Source organism: Momordica charantia (assembly GCF_013281855.1).
Source record: "Momordica charantia cultivar OHB3-1 chromosome 8 unlocalized genomic scaffold, Mcharantia_2.0 BLBB01000008.1, whole genome shotgun sequence".
In the NCBI taxonomy this organism is placed as follows: domain Eukaryota; kingdom Viridiplantae; phylum Streptophyta; class Magnoliopsida; order Cucurbitales; family Cucurbitaceae; genus Momordica; species Momordica charantia.
Window position 1 is genome coordinate 24,688,293 of NW_028275166.1, and position 17,877 is coordinate 24,706,169.

Here is a 17,877-nt window from a genome sequence, read left to right on the forward strand (position 1 = left end):
TAAAATAACTTTGAAATTTATATTAGTGATAAAATATATCATTCATTAGATGTTTACTCATAGACTATATCAATAATAGACATTTAGATATCAATAACATGGTATATCATTGATATAGATAAATGAGTGATTTGTCCCATTAATTAAAAAAAAAGAGATATATGAGTTTAAAAAATAAATTACATAAAACTATTTAGTACACATGCGTAAAATATATATATTTTTTAAATAGGCATATTTACAACATCATAATCTTCATGTAATATTTACGAATTCTATCCCTTCAAACGTTCCATTCTAAAAAGTGTTTAAACTTCTAAGTCTTAAATTTTGTGTTCTACGATCCTAATTTTTAAATGAATACGCCAGATCATAAAGTAAGTACGTACTTCTACATTATATTATTGGTTATTGTAATTATAGTCAAATAAAAAAAAAGTATATATATATAGTTTCATTGACGAATTTTTTTATTTTTTAGTACAGTAAGGAGAGAGAAAAGTCGAACCTTCGACCTTTAGGGGACAAAGTAATAACTTGACTAGTTAAGTTATAATCACGTTGACAAATTTGTTAAGGTTATAAGTTCAATATAGTCGATTTCTTTGATGAATTATGCTATTTTAAGGGTAAATTATATAATTTATTTGTGAATTGGATCATTTTGATTTCTATACGAAATATATTTACGAAGTTGTTTCAAGTCAATCCTAGGAGCAAAACGTAGTATTATTGTTTGAAGAAGACAATGCAACAGGTGATCAAACATGAGTGACGAGACGTTCAATGCATTTTACTTGTAATCGTTTTTTTGGGTCCCGACATTACAATTTCGACATTACAATATAGAAGTAGTAGCATAATCAAGCAACACGTGAAATTAATGATATAAATTTTAAGAAACATTAGAAGATAAAAGAGAGAGAGAGAGGTGACAACAATCTCTTTTACCACAATATATAATCTAATGTGCATAATGAAATTTCCAAAAGAAAAAAGAATAAATACAGAGAGACCAGAGAGTCACTCAGCTGGCTGCTCAATATCAGCATAAGCAGTTTCAGGTTGAGCTTGTTCAGCTTCCTGGACTTCCTTCTCAGTCTTCCTCCCCTTCTTACACTTGTAATACACGTGCATAAACGTCCCTATCGCTCCGTACTTCTTTCGGCATGCCTCGTAAAGTTCGGGATCAAACATTCTCCAAAACTCCTTCTCATTCATCTCTGTCACTGAATGCTGCGGTTGGAAACCGTGGATTTCGATAAGCCAGCTCTCCATGTTGCGAACTGCCTGAGCGCCATCGTAAACTTCGCCCCTCAGGACGGGCCCCGGAGCATAGTAGACTCCAATGTCGGTGTACATCTGAGCGTACGTGGTGTCGCCCTGTGTGAGCTGGAGCTCGAATCCTGGCTCAGGAGTCACCATTGTTTTCATTGGAGGCTTGAACAGTCTGTGTGGGCAGAGCCATAAGGGGTACACCTACAAATGATTCAATGATAGCCAAATTTAACAGAAATAATCAGCAGATGAGTAGAGACTTCTGATACCATATTATAATTGTAACCAATTCAACACTCAAGGATTCTCCTTCGAATTGCTAGTAAACAACTCTAATTTACAAAAACAGAAAACCAAAAACAAAATCATGATTTGACGAATCTAAGGTATTCAGTTTGGATGGTTTCTCCCTAGAAAATGGACCCTGGAAGAACTTTATGTTCTGGTATCTAGCATTCAAGCTAAGGCTAAGGACTAGTTTAAATAGTAGAAAGTTGAAAGGACAAGAAGAAAAGTACCTCCATCTCTCTGTGAATCCACTCCAAAGTATCGCCGATTCTTCGAAGCGGAACGAGCATGTCTTGAACAATGTGCATATCATGGTAGTAGTTTCTGATAGCTTCGCCTTGAGTAGCCTTTAGGAGAGAGACCTTAGGAGGCATCATCCATCCTAATAGAAACCGAAACCACCATTGATCGGCGAACGGAAGAATAAGCTTTCCCTCCCAGTACAGAGATCTGGTGTGCCTGTGATAGTACTCTCTTGTTGGGATATATTCCACAAACTCCCCCTTTTTTAATGCCTTTTGAGCATGCTGGTAAAACCAAGGCTTGAACCACCAGCCAATGCTGTTGATCACATTCCCTTTCTTCTTTGCCTCTTCTTTGGATGCGTATCGCCCTGTCATGCACACGGCTTCGGTAGGAGAATAAATCATGGTTTCCACAAAGTCGGGAACCTTCTCGGGATTATCTTGATCCAAGTCTCTAGGCGTAAATGAATCCATATAAGCCTGTCCTATCTCCTGTAGGTTGCCTTTTGCAGGTGTGTATGTAAGCTTCATATATTCCTTTATGTGTATAAGCTTGATCTCAGCAGACACAAGAAAGCCCAGAGTTCCTTGAGACCATGGGATGCCAAAGAAAAGATCTGAGTATTCGTTATCCTTGGTGGCTCTTACGACCCTGCCATCTGCAAGAACGATTTCGTAGGCCACAACGGTATCGGAGAAAAGGCCATAGATATGGGAGCTTCCTTCAATGCCATAGCCATTGATGAGGCCACCAACTGTGAGATCATCGAGCTCAGCAACTACTGCAAGTGAAAGGTTCATGGGAATTGTGGCTCTAGAGATTTGTCCCATGTTGACATGGGGCTCGACTTTTGCGATCATTCTCTCCTTGTCAATATCAAGTATGTTTCGGAAAGCTGATAGATCAACCTCATAGTGTCGTGCTCGTTTGTAGTCAACGTTTCTCATTCCGACCGCAAGCCAAGGTTTGCGGGCAGTGCAGACAAGACCATCCTTCAGAGGGTCTCTTTGTTTGAGACGTTCAACAACTTTCTGGACGTTTTCTCCATGTTCAATCTGCCGTTGCTTGTAGGACTTCCTCTCCGATCGTTTGTCCCCAAGATATTGGACGAAGTAGAAACCGAAGGAGAAAGGAAGAACAACGAAAACAACTATAATCCATCGAAAGTTAACCAAGAAGTCCACCCAGCCTTTCTTCCTCTTTTGTGGCTTCGAGGCCTCAAGGTCTGACATTATGGTGAATCGAGATGCTTATCTACTGCAATAAAGACAGGAAAAATGTCGTAAACTGATAAAAGGAAATTCATTTTCACTAACTATACATCATATTACAATCATAACTCAGACTACGAAACTGCGAGGAAAATAGAAAGGAATCGTTTCATTTAACAAACAGACATTTTTTTTTCTTTTTTTTATGAAAGGAACAACTTCTATTGAGTCGTATGAAACAGACATTCCATTACTTATAATATGTCAGAAGATGATCCAAATTCCTAAGCAGACAATAAGGTTTCAAAATGGCAATGAACCATAAATAAAAATGCTTACAACTGTTCTCAACTCAAGTGTTTAGAGTTGGAAAAGGAAAGAAAGCAAGGAAGAAAAAGGTGGATTCAAACCTTCAATCAATAACAGGTACATACTCATTACAATATTACCGTTTCTCTCCACTTCAAGTGAATAGAACAGTGAAGTTTAGATAAATTCTGTTCATAGAGATGATACCAAGAAATTATCTACTCATATCGTCACTTTAAGAGACAATTTTCGCGAGCTGTTATTTACATTACTTCTATTAGTCCATTTCTCCGCATTCATGAGAAGAACTATCTTGAGTATAGGAATGATACAATTAAGGATGGTTATAAAAAGCTGACACAAAATCCAACAGGAAAAAAAATTGATGTAGAACAAGTTATTAAGCTACAACATGGAGAATTGGTTCATGATATCACAGAAGAGAGAAGTTTTGTGCAATCTAAAGTTCTTTTGCATTTTACTTGAAGAACACCAAAGAGAAAACAAAAGGGACTGGCAAAAAGGGCCAAAAGCTTCCCCCAAGCGGCAACTATTCCATATCCAAACTAGTGAAAGTAACTCAAAGAACCAAAAATAAAGAACTTTATGGCTTACACAACAGAGAAATAAGCTGTAAAACGGTTGGAAATGGCAAAAAATGGCTTGAAAGGTCCATATTTTATACTGAAAATGATGCGCAATACATGAGACATGTGCAGTGTGGCAAGGAGAAAATTCAAAAACCACCAAATGGATGGACAAAGCAACATTTCACTTAAAATTGAGAGTAAGGACAAAAGAATAAAGCAACACAATAATTAAAGGAGATACTAATGAGGGAAGAGAAATGGTTGAATTATAAGTTTGATCTGTTTGTGTCTACTTAATCCCTGGACTTTCAATAATTTCTAATAAATCCCTGAACTCCCATAGAGTTAAAGTTTTTAGTCCCTGTAGTTCATAAAGTTCTTAACAAACCCCTTTAGCTATCAATTTTGTATCTATCAAATACATGTCATTCATACTATGGTAGCTAAGTAATAAGGATTTAGTTATCTAAAAAAACAGAAACAATTTGTTAGACACAAAATAAAAAATTAAGCACCCATTTGATAACACCTCGTTTATTGTTTTTTTTTTAAATTTACAAATATCACTTTCATTTATCTGTACTTGGATTTGTCATATGGCTTTTTTAAACCTTTTCAAAAATCTAGTCCAAAAAAAAAATACCTCTCAAAAACTTGTTTGTGTTTCTTAAATTTGGCTGAGAATTCAAGTACAAAATTTAGTTTGATTCCTATTCAGAAGTTTATTAAAACACAGATACTAAACAGTCAAATGAATAAAGTAAACACTCAAAATTTTCCTCCACAGAATCCCAAGCATTTTCCCGGAAAATCAAACCCACCCCCTAAAGTTCTCCCTTCTATTTTCTTTCCACAAAAAACCCTGATCCCACAAAGAAAGAAAAATGGGGAAAAGGAAACAAACACCGATCGTCAGAAAAGCAACAATCTCAGCACATACAGAGTTGATTTTCTCAGTAACCAAACACAGTTTAGGAGCAAGAAAAGTGAGAAATGAAGCGATTGAACTGACCCAGAAGACAGATTACCCAGCAGCTGAGGCGAAAACTTGTGCAGAGAAAAATTTGAAAAATCAGAAAATAATTGAATTTGGAAACGTGAAGAGAGGATTGAAGGCGAATGAGAGTAGCCAAATGGTCAGCTGTTAACTGTATATACAGCCAAGCAATGCAGTGCAACCGATGACAGCTCTGCCTAAATATTTAAATCTTGAGTTTTCAAATGAGTTATAAAAATTTTAAATTTTTATAAAAATAGTAATATAAAAACACATTAAGAAGAACTTACGATTATAATCTATTTAAAATGTTGTATTAAATTTATGTTATGGAGTGTTCCTTGGAGTATAAGCTAGTTTATGTCAAACTGATAAGTTGGACATTGAGATAATTCATATTAATTAGATCATAAATTGCTGGAGATTGTCTCTTAAAGGAGAAGTTTTTGAGTTTCTACTAGCAGGATCGGATTTTTTATTGTCTTATCGCTGTGTGGTTATTGTCTTATCGCTGTGTGGTTTTGTAGGTAGCAACTTTTTAAGGTACGAAATGGTCAATCTTGCAAATCAAATCACTTCGAAAAAGATAATAATAAAAGCAAATTTGATACTATTTATTAGGCATGAAAATTTGATTGTTTGTGGAAGAAGTTCTACACACTTCATCGTTCAAAATATGTCTTTTTACTTGTAAGTTTTGAAAATTTCATGTACGCGACATGCTCCACGACTTTACGTTACATATTTGCCCAGATCATTGAAATAAGTTTTGAAAATTTCAAGTACGCGACACGCTCCATGATTTTACATTACATATTTACCTAGATCATTGAAATAACTTAAAAAAAAGATATAGTTGTACTTCTCATAGAATCCATCATCATTAGACGTTAACATTATATTTTTATCTACTCGTTATTAGATAATGATAAAACGCAACAATTATAATTATTTTGTTTTTAGTTTTGTAATTTTGAAATTTAAACTCATTTTTAAGAAAATAGGAAACGTGGCAAATAAATGGTAATAAAGCAAACATAATATTTGTAAACAGAGAATTAAAAAAAAAAAAAATCTCTGTACAAAGTCTTAGATAATCTAAAGGATTATACAATAAAGTTCATATTCCAATCCTCAATATATTTATTTCTGAAAATCTTATTCAGAAAGATTAAAAAACTAAATAAATGTGATAAATCCAAAAAATATATAAAATATTTGAAATCAATAATATTCCAATAATTACAAGAAACTGACAGCAACGACATTCTTTGTTTCTTTTGGATTTTTAAATAAAAAATTTAAAATTGAACCAAAAGAAAAGAGAGAGAGAAAAACAAAACAAACAAAAAAGTTTAAGCGTTTGGTAAACAAACAGCTCAATTATTTAGAAAGAAAGACAGCCAATTATATAATTAACCAAACTTTTACATAATTGGTTGTTATTATATTATTACAGTTAATCAAAGTATAATCAATCCATTACTACTCATTTTATTCTCAAACTTCAAACCTTATTTCGAAAAGCCAGCTTAGCAAGTTATTGAACTTTAAATGCAGTATAAAGGAATAATAAATGTATTTATATATATATATATATAAAAGTTAAATTACAAGTTTAGTTATTGAAATTTGGAGTTGGAGTTTGTGTCTAGTAAGTTATTGAACTCTAGAACCGTAAAATCTCTCAACTCCCAATTTTGTGCCTAAGAGATCTTTGAACTTTTAAATTTGTATTGAATAAGTCCTAAGACTCTGTTTACCTACCAGGAATCAGAATGAAAATCAATCGGAATAAGAATGTTATTCCTTTGATACTGTTTACCAAAAATTTCCTGGAATCGGAAACAAAACTCCTTTGGTGTTGTTTACTAAAATTATCTGAAATCGGAATCAGATATATGAAAATTATTAGTATATCCCTTTCTTATTTCTAGCTAATTACAAATGTATTGTCGTGCTAATATTTTTTAATTACAATAATAATATATTTTAATTTAATTTATTACTATATTATTGATAGTAAATATTTTTTTACCATAACAATTTATTTAATATTAATATTAATAAATAATTAAAATAAAATTACATCTACTAAAATACTATTTTATTAGAACCATCATCCTTTAATATAAGATATTATTAAATTTTATTATTATAATAATTAATAATAATGAATTATATTTAAAAAATATGATATGAATTAATAATAACAAAATATGATTAAAATATTAAATATTAAATATGAATTTATAAGATTTTATAATAAAATTATTATAAATTTTTACTAAAAGGAAAATTATTAGTAGTATAAATGAGGAAAAAAAAGTATAAAACAATTAAACAAAAGGTATGGTTTCATAATCAAAGGTAAACGTAGAAAGTGATTGCAATAAATGTGTGAGGCCCTAGAATAAAGAATGAGAATGAGATCGATAAGGTGCAGAAGAGTAATGAGATTGTCCTTTTTAGGGAGTGAGAATGAAAAAAGTAGGTGGGTCCCACAATTTGATTCTCATTTATGAAATTTGGTAAACAACATACACGAAATGAAAAAATTGATTCTCATTTCTTTATTCTCATTCGCTTGAAGTAAATATGGCCTTACATAATCAAAATTTTAAAAAATTAATGAATATTTTCGACATAAAATTGATTTTTGTGTCTAGCAGGACTCTCAACTTCCAATTCTATGTCAGATATGTCAGTGAATTTTAAAAGGTCAATGACCTATTAGATATAAAATTGAAAGGTTCGGAACATTCTAGACATTTTTTAAAATTCAATGATTTATTTAGACTCAAAATTGAAAGTTCAAATGTTTATTAACTGTTTTTTAAGTTCAAGGACTAGATACGAACCTGAAATTTCATAAACCTCTAATTTAATTCATCTTTCAATCGAGGCTACATTCAAATTGCGAAATATACTTATAGTTAGGCTGTAAAAATAATTTAAAGCATAATAAAATAAAAAAAAAACAAACCAAGGGAAAAGGAAAATGAGAAAATTTTATTAAAAAAAAAAAAGAATACATACAAACATATATATAGGCAAAACTCCTTGTTTGTAAGTATATATTTTCTTTAAAAAAAAATAATCATATAATTTTGAAATTATTTTTGAAACAAAAATTTTCAACCTGAACAAGTCAATTCAATTGGTTAAAGATTGGAAAGTCACATCTTACAAAGTTGTTGCGTCTCCCTCTTTCTTTTCGATTAATTTGTTTCGTTTTCTTTTAAATAAACACTGTATTTGGACCGCAACGTCATCAATTCTTTTTTTTTTTTTTTTTGAAGTTAAAAAAAAATTATAACTTGGATTTATAAAATGTTGCCAAATCAGAAGGTGGGAAAGTCACCTACCATGTTTTAGGAAAAAAAGAAAAAGAAAAGTGAGAAATTAAAAAAGTGACTTTCACATCTAAATTTAAGAGGCCCTACGACAAGAACCTATCCAAGTATATTTTTTCTTTTTTTTTTTAAAAAAGGAAAATCGAGATATGATCAAACAAATAAATAGACTATTGAGATGATATTTATATTTCGAAAGGTATTTACTACCTAATATAATTAGGTTCCATCAAAATATCTTTCACCATCGTGTCAATAAAATTGGAAAGTTTGTTGAGATTTATAATCAAATTAAGGGTAGATGTTGGTTTTTAAAAAAAGTTCAACTATGTTTTCGTGTCTTGTTTCATTTCGATGTGTATTTTTTTTTTTCAAAAGGTTCATTTTAGCATTTGTCTTTTCAACGTTTGCGTTGCACTCTTAAAAGGGATTAATTTGGTCCCTTTTTTAAAAATTTTTAACACAAATTTTATACGCAAATAGAAGTTATTTAATATAAATTTATGATTATATTTGAAGAAAATTTTTGAATTGATCATTAATGTCATGTTAAAACTGATCCAAATAAATGAGATAAAATAAAAGTAAAGCGAAAAAAATGATCACTCCTTCTAAAATACAAAGACCAAAGTAGACACTTTAAAAGTATAATAACTAAAATGAATAAAAGTTGAAAGTCCGAAGACAAAAATGAATGTCTTGAAAGTAGATCAAAATAGACCAAGATAAAAAAAAGACTAAAATAGTATTTAAAAAAAGAAAGAAAGATAAGATCTATGATATAGTTTTTTTTTAAAACCTTGGAATATAAATTATATATATATTTTATCATATGTGAGAGTGATAATTCAAACTATGATTTTTTGATTATGAATGTATTCCCACTAGACCTTGACGAACGTAAATGGTATATTAAGTTTGGCCCTTTAAAAAATAATCCTACGAAATCATACGTAAAAAAAAACAAAAAAACAAAATACAAAAGTAATAGCCACGGATCAAATCTAAAAATTATTAATAAACCCACGATAATATTTGAATCGAGTTTTAAAATCAAAGATTAGCAAATAAAAGATTCAATATCTCCACAAAAAAAAAATTATTTAACTAAAAAATACAATTAGTCACAATTCTATTATTTTTAAATGGCAAACTAAATTAATGAAGGATACTAATTTGGCCCTTATTAAAATTTAGGGTTCAGTTGGATGAAATTAAAAAAAGTTTAGAGTTGAGTTTTAGTAATTCAAGCAATTTAGTGAATCAATAGAGTAAAAACAAATTTTAGAAGAGGTAAAAAATTGAAGAAGGTATTATTAAAGAAAATATGTATAATAAAATAAACCTTAGGTGACAATAAATAAAGTATACAGTTGCAAAATTAAAATTGATTCCTTTAAAGGCATTGAACTTTGGATGCATGCTCAATAATTGGATAATTACAATCAATTAGCTGGCTGTCACATGTGGTTGGCACACCCAAAAATTTCAACAATAATTTTAGCTTTTTTTTTTTTTAATGTTTATATCACTATAATACAATAAAAGTTTAATTTCTAAGGATCGCATTTTATTTTCATTTTTATAGGAAGTTGGATCGACTAATATGATTTCCATAATTTTACGAAACAATAATTATAGTTTAGAAGAGAAAGGAAGAATCCACCCCTTGGGTCTAATTAGTCAAATTTATTGTGATAATTGAAGTATACATCACCTTTTATTACTAACCTTTTATTGTTACTAGTAAGAAGCACGTGAAATTTCATAATTTTTATTTTAATGTTTAAAAATATAAAAATTAAATTTTTTTACTTTATTTAATCTTTTTTTTTAAAAAATACATATTCAAGGATATTTATCTTTTTTTTTTAAACATAAACATGCATAAAAGACAATAAAACTTTATTTTAATTTCTTATTTGGGTCATTGAAAAAGAAAATGACAAAAAAATTAATATAGTTATCAATTAATTAATATGCACAATGCTAACCATTAAGAAAATTTATTTGACTAACCCGAGGAGGGATTCGGGTCTAATTAGTTGGTTGGTGATGTTATAACTTACCTAGAAAATTTTAATATTGATTTTAGTATTTCTTTTAAATTAATAATTTAATTAATTCATGATCACCAAAAATTGAATCCAACCCGATTTGGTATACAATCAAATTATGAATAACAAATTTTTTTTTTGAAAGGGAAGTAGTTGCCTTAAATTACGCCAGAGGGACAAAATTTGAAGGGGAGTCCCTTTGTACAATATAAAGAAGCCAAAGAGGAAAATTGTTTTGCGAGCACACATGTCTACTGAAGATGAAACTCCCCATTTTGCAATACTGTGGAAATTACATTGATGAGGGGCATAATGGAAAGAGATGAAATCGAAATTTGGGAGTAGGGCTTGTATCTCCATCAACCAGCTACCTTCTTCCTCCATCGTTCGTAAATCCCCTTGGATTAGACGGATTGCCATAAGAGAATCCGACTCCACTTCAATGCAAGGGTAAGCCGATGAAACCGCAAATTTCACACCTTCCAATATTCCACGAATTTCAGCAAATAGAGGTGACAACTTGTACGGGAGACGCGTAGATTTTGTGGCAACGAGAGCACCTCAAGAATCTTTTAATTTTGTGAAACATTAAGACTTGAACTTGCGACATGAGTGTTGACACTAAAACATCATGCCACCACTTTAAGATATAAGCTATGCTCTTTTCTAAAATGAATTTTGTTTAAAAAAAAAAAAACTCTAAATGAAATCTTTTATTTAAAATAATTATTTAGTAAAACAACGATAAAATGAAGCATTCAAAGACTCGAACTTGGGTCATATATATTAAAAAAACAAACTATCTTACCATTATGCCAACATCTTAAGATGTAAACATTATATTCTTTTACACAAAAAAAAGTTTTAATTTATTTTTTAAACTAAAAAAAACTACGAATTTTGTTAAATTAAAACAAAAAAAATATCTTTTTTTATTTATTTCGAAATTAACAAAATTATTTAAAAGAAAAAAAATTATTTAAAAACAAAGTCAAATTTACTTTAACAAAACTTATTTGCTAAAAAACTGATTTTTGTTAAGATTTTTTGAAAACCATAACCACCAAACCATTAAAAGAATTTTAAATGAGATTTTATTCTAAAATACTTGTTTTTATCTCCTCCTTTAAAATCCTGCAGCAGAAGATTCTTTTTTAATTAAAAAATAAAACAAAGGTAACACAAAAAATATAAACCTTGTAAAAAAAATCATTTTAAATAAAAACTACATTTTAAATAAAAAAAATCCAAATTTAAACTTTGAATCCAAATTTAAAAGAATCCAAATTTTTTTAAACAAGATTTATTTTATAAAACTCCTATTTTTTCAACGTATTTTAACCAAAATTTTAAAGTAAAATATTTTATTAAAATAAAATTAAGTTTATATTTATTTCATTTAAAAAACTCTTCTTTATTAGAAAAAGAAAACCTTTTATTTTAAAACAAATTTTAAAATATCAAAATCCTTATTTTATTTTCAAAAACTCATTTAAAATTAATTTAGAAGATTTTTTTTATCTTTTAAAAAAAATTTCTTTCTAAAAGCATTTTGTTTTAAAAAAATTAAAAAAAAAAACTTTTTCTTAAAAGAAAAATATTTTAAAAAAATCTTTTGATAGAAACAAAAGAATCTGTTTCAAATCAAAAGCATGATTTTCAAAGCCAATTTTCCCTTATTTAAAAAAAAAAAATTCTTTCCAACGTATTTGATACTTACGTAAAACGCACTACCGGGAAGGAGATTGTCGGAGTGCTAGCAGGCTTGGAAGAAGCTGTGAAGAAGGTTGTTGCTGCTGTCGTTCGTGCCGTGGGTATGAAGGAGAAAAGTGGTGATGGTGGGATAAGAGAGATAGAGAGAAGAAGATACGGTGATGAGTCCCAACTCTCCCCTATGCACTGTCCCTTAAATACATAAAAAAAAATAACGGTAAAAGAAGAAGAGTCAAAAGAAGAGAGAAAAAAGGAGGGGGAAGAAGAAGGGGAGGGGACACGTACCTTGGGTTTGACAAGGGAAAGGAGGAAATAAAAACTAATTTTAACAAATCAGTTTTAGTGAAAACAAAATCCCTTTTTAATTAAAACAAAATCTTTTTGAAATAGAATTATTTACTTAAAAACAAATCAATTTTTATTTTAATAATAAACAAAATCTATTGAAACAAAATCTAAACAAAACCGTTTTTTATTTTCTTATTAATAAAATCAAAATCTAACATTTTTTTTAGTTTTAAGTTAATTTAAACTTTATGTTAAAACTAATAATAAAGTAAAATGATGTTATTTTTAATTAAAATCAAACTTTTTTAAATAATAATAATAACAAAAAAAATAAAATAAGCCGGACTAAATACGGTGTCTACAACCCCTACAAGGAGTATTTAATTTTAGAGAGAGATTTGATGGAGGACTCTATTGATGAGCAGTCCAAGAAGACGTTCGATTTCGAGGTATGAGATTAGGCATTTGAGCATGCCAAAAATTGTTCAGATAAGCATTTATCCATTCACTCTTAATTTTAGGAGGGGATGTTTGATTTCCACGAATTGCAGAGTTTCGATCGTTCCATATAGCCCAACAGGTAACTGTTGTAACACTCTTTTCATTTGGATGAAGTTGATCTGATATGTACCTCAAGAAATCCAAAAACTTGTGATTGAAGTCTGCATGAAATCGGGCCAAAGAGGGGAAGAGTATCTGCCAAATTTTTTGTGCTCGCTTATAATGGTAAAGAGAACGAGTGGTAGTTTCGTACGAAGCTTCGCATAGTTTGCAGGTAGGTAAGACATCAATTCCTCTATTGTGCAAATTGTGGGCTGTTGGAATGTGTTCATGAGATGCTCTTCATAAAATCATTACTAGTAGATGCTGCATTGCATTTTATATGCATGAATAGCTTGTAACCACTTTTTACACTGTAGGATCCTCTTTTATCATAATGCCAAAGCCACGAATCCTGCAAATTACATAAATTTATAGGCATAACTAGAATCAAATCTTTGTCTTCATCACTGAAGAAGTTTGAAACCAATTCTTTTATCTCATTCTCCACTTTGGTTAATAAAATTGGCCACTCTAATATCATCAGCCTCATGGTTAACCATAATAGGTGTGAAAGAATTTGGACTTGGGATCCAAGGATCCGAGAACACCTTAATTGTAGAATCATTCCCAACTCTAAGTCTTAGACCTTTAGCAAGAAGATCTTGGCCCCATATGAATCCTCTCCAAAAATAAGAATAAGACGTGGGAGTTGTAGCCTGTAGTAAAGATGAGTCATTGAAATATTTTGATTTCAAGACTTTGGCGACTAAAAAGATTTGGGCATTGGAAACTTGCCAAACTTGTTTAGCCACTAAAGCTTGGTTAAAGCCTTCTAGATCTCGAAAATTTAGACCTCTATGCTCTTTGGGAAAACACATTCTATCACATGTCATCCAGTGAAGTTTCTTAGTATCATCTGTTGTGCCCCACCAAAAGCGTGCAAACATCTTAGCAACCTCATCACAAAAGCCCTTAGGGAGCTGAAATACACTCATGGCATATGAGGGAATAGCCTGGCCAACGCTTTTAATTAGAATCTCTTTGCCTCCAGTAGAGAAGAAAGAGCGTTTCCAGCTTTGCATTGCTTTCCAGATTCATATAAGACCAATCCAAACCTTTCCGTCTAGTAAAAAAAGATGGTAACCCAAGATAATTCCCAAACTGCTTCACCAAATTGACATTAAGAATAGTCTGAAGATAATGTTGCCTATCCGGATGGACATTTGGTGAAAAGAGAAGGGTGGACTTTGAGAAATTTATGCATTGTCCCCTTGCTTTACCATAAGTATTCAACAGATTCCTGAGTGTTACGCATTCCGACTCCAAGGATATAAAAAATATAAGACTATCATTTGCAAATAATAAATGAGAAGTAAATGGGCCACCTTCCTCAAAATTTATACCTGTGAGTCGACCTATGCGGGTAGCATAGTTAATCAGTATAGACAAACCTTCTGCACATACGAGGAATAGGTAGGGTGAAAAAGGATCACCTTGTCGAATACCTCGAGAGGGGGAGAAGAAACCTCTTGGAAAGCCATTTAAAAGGATGGAAAACGTTACTGTAAATATGCAACGAATGAGGGTATTTATCCACCTATCATCAAAACCCATCTTCCTTGTTAAGCATTCAAGATAAACCCATTCTACACGATCAAAAGCTTTACTCAAGTCAAGCTTTAAAGCAGCCATTCCAGTGAGTCCTGATTTGCAATTGCTAATAGTGTGAAGACCCTCGTGGCCTATAATAACATTATCCGTGGTAGCCCGAAAAGGAACAAAAGCTGACTGTGCTTCAGATATTACTAAACCAATCACATTCTTGAGTCGATTAGCGATTGATTTAGATATAATCTTATAGGAGACGTTGCACAGACTAATAGGGCGAAAATCAGAGACTAGCCTTGGTTGCTTGACCTTTGGAATGAGAGCAATATAGGTAGAATTATAGTTTCAGATATCATCTCAATTATTCAGAATTTTAAGACAAGCTTCCATGGCTTTTGGCCCTACCACATGCCAATAAGACTGATAAAAAAGTGCTGGAAATCGGTCTGGACCAGAGGCCTTTGTCGGAAACTCTGTTTTACAGCCTTCTCTATTTCCTCCTGTTTATAGGGTGCCAATAGCTGAACATTTATTTCCGGCATAATCCGTGTGAGAATCTGGTTTGTGATTTTTGCAATATCCATAGGTGAGGGAGATGAGGAAGTGAATATAGCTTGGAAATAGGCAATGAAAGTATTCTCAATCTCTTCCAATTCTTCTGTCCAGTCACCATTTTGGTTCTCAATGCCAACTATGAAGTTACAAGATTTCCTCATGGTGGTTTTTTTTTGGAACCATTTAGTATTAGAATCGTCCCATTTAAGCCAATCTTCCCGAGAACGCTGCTTCCAATAAATCTCTTATAGCTCCAAAAGGCTAGCTAAATCATCTTCAAGAGCATGGATAATAGTGAAATCAAGTGGCAAAGGCTGATTATAGACCTCCATGATGGCAGCCTTGTGGATTTTAATTCGTTTGAAGAGATCCCAGATATTTGAATGACCCGAATTTTGAAGAGCTGAGGAAGAGGCATGAATACTGTCAGAAAAAGAGTAATTTTGCGCCGAAGTGGACCAATTCCCTTGCTTAGAAATAATCTGTTCACAATCTGGATTACGAACCAATATTCTTCGAATCTAAAAGGTTTTTTGGACCTTTGAACTCGATGATTAGGTTTTGCATAGAGGGTCAATGAAATTGCACGGTGATCCGATTTCGACCAGGGGAGATGAGTAACAGAGGCATCCGAAAAAATATAAATGAAAGAATTGTTGCACAAATAACGGTCTAAGTGTTTCCAAAGCTGGTCCCCTGCAAACCTGTTGTTGCACCATGTAAACCTCCCTCTTTTGTAATTCATATCAGTGAGAGGTCAAAAATCCATTGTGTTCCTAAAAGCCAAAATTTGTGAAGTATCGTAAGAGGAGGTCTCATAGTTCGAGAGAATAGCATTCATATCTCCTCCTATAAGCCACGGAGAATCATCAAAATTGTAAATCCGCCTTAGGAGCTCCCAAGTGATATGGCGTTTATGTGCTTCTGGGTGACCATAAAAACCTGTAAATCACCATGATTTATTATCAAATAAAATGAAGCAATCAATATGATTATGAGAGTAGGACTGAATAGAAACTTCACTATTATCCTTCCAAAGAACGCAAAGGCCACAACTTAGACCAACACTGCGAACTGTAAAACAACCATACAAAGAGAGCGTATTTTTTAATTTATTGGTTAAATGCTAATTACAATTGGTTTTCATAAGAAAGATAATAGAGAGATTTTCATGATATAAGAAATCACTTAGCACAAGGAAAGTTCGAGGGTCCCCCAACCCTGGAACATTCCAACATAAGATCTTCATGGCTCTCGGTGAGGTTGCTCTGCAACCTTCACTGATTCAGTATGGTGGGCTTCCGCTGGTCAAATCATTGTAGCTTGAGATTTCTGTTTCTTAGAGGAGGGGAGAGATTAAGGTGATGCCTTCCGTTTTGGGCCTTTGATAACTAAATTCTGGGCTTGTTCAACTTTAGTAGATGGGCTGGATCTCGCCTTTTACTTCCATTTCCTTAAATTGCCCAAAAAACTTGGGCTTAAGTCCATCTTCGTGGTCGAGATAGTGGGCGAAGATGGCAATAAAGATGAGGCATGAATCCTGTGAGGAGCCATATTTGAAATCAAACCCCAATTTAATACCTTCCAGTTTATGTTTTCCGGATTTTTAGTAGATTGGTCTGGCGTTTTCAATGCAGTCGTAAATGCCTTAGGGGAAGTAAATATTCCCGATTTGGTAACCGCATCAACTTCTGGAATGTCCATTACAGTTGGCATCAATGGAGGAGCTGCTGGCAATACCGCCAAAGAAGCATGTTCGAAGAATTTTCAGGGAGGCTGCCAACACTATTAGATATTGTGATAACTCTCCTAAAGAGAGTTAATTGTACCTATAAGTTGCATGAAATAGCTAAAATTAGTCTATTCTAGCCCCATTTATTCACTGAGTGTGCTTGAATTACAAGATAAATAGATATCTCTCATTACTAAGAGTCTATGTTAGCACTAAATTAAATGATCTAATTCTGAGCATTTTTGCTCCAGCTTCGATGATGCTACAACATCGGTTCCAGATAAAGACAAGAGACAAAAAGCAGCAAGCTAACAGTGAACGGGTTTCTCAGCGGAATTTACCACAGTAATTGGAGATTTTACCCAAAAGTGGGAGCTGAGTCTCTCAAGGCTCGTGTTGTTGCCCTAATATTTGAAGGGGGTATAAATGCAAACAATAGGGGAAGCCTCCATGACACAACACAAACACCAAGAAACATTCTCCTTGTTCATTTTTTTTTTGAAGGAATCACCATCACTCCAAACTCCAAAACCGTTAGAGAAAGTCAAGAGAAGAAGAAGACTCTTCAGTGGCATTTGAGAGCTGATCTTCAGCTTCTTCTCTTCATTTTCTCATCTTTGTATTATTTTCATTTCTACATTTTGTTTGACTCTCCTTATGACTTTACATAGCTAACCAACTTGTGTAAGGAGATGTTCTAGACTTATTTTCTAGGTGTAACCTTGTTGTTTGCTTTAATGAAAGTTTGCTTTGAGTTGAAGTTGTTTTATCACTCTATTTTCAATGTGCTTGATCACTATTTTGAATACCTCTTTGATAATGTTTGGAAAAATGTATTAAAGAGCGAAACCGTTCATCTTGGGATAGAGTCTACTTGAGTTTAGCGTGTGGTGACTTAGGGATAAGCATCACCTAGTTTGGTCATAAAAACTGTGCGTATATGCTATTGATGTTTGTATATAAATGTTAGTAGTAGAAAATCTGGGGTGTTTGGAAGAACACCTTGTCTGTTTGACCACTGCAATACTCCATTAATACTACAACATAGTTAGAGTGGCTCAGAAGAGTCGACTTCCTCTCCCCCTTGTGCCCTTATTTTTATACGA

General features: G+C 32.1%; 1 protein-coding gene and 1 long non-coding RNA gene across 4 annotated transcripts; one reads left to right on the plus strand and one right to left on the minus strand.

Moving 5' to 3' along the window:
• Window positions 1–758: 758 nt before the first annotated feature.
• LOC111020726 (delta(24)-sterol reductase) lies at window positions 759–5,095 on the minus strand. Of its 2 annotated transcripts, none has more exons than XM_022297471.2 (3): window positions 4,935–5,095; window positions 1,797–3,069; window positions 759–1,479 (listed from the first exon to the last, which is right to left on the minus strand). In XM_022297471.2, exons 2-3 carry the CDS (start codon window positions 3,042–3,044, stop codon window positions 1,024–1,026), a joined length of 1,704 nt encoding a protein of 567 aa, XP_022153163.1. In that variant the 5' UTR covers window positions 3,045–3,069; window positions 4,935–5,095; the 3' UTR covers window positions 759–1,023. The 2 variants fall into 2 exon arrangements, with proteins under 2 accessions (XP_022153163.1, XP_022153164.1); XM_022297472.2 differs by lacking the exon at window positions 4,935–5,095 and adding an exon at window positions 3,948–4,883.
• A 7,586-nt stretch (window positions 5,096–12,681) lies between these two features.
• LOC148209841 (uncharacterized) lies at window positions 12,682–17,561 on the plus strand. 2 transcript variants are annotated; one of them, XR_015792689.1, is made up of 3 exons: window positions 12,682–12,913; window positions 12,995–13,112; window positions 17,023–17,561. It is a non-coding gene; the product is annotated as an uncharacterized LOC148209841 (long non-coding RNA). The 2 variants fall into 2 exon arrangements; XR_015792688.1 differs by having other exon boundaries at window positions 12,995–13,108.
• Window positions 17,562–17,877: the final 316 nt, after the last annotated feature.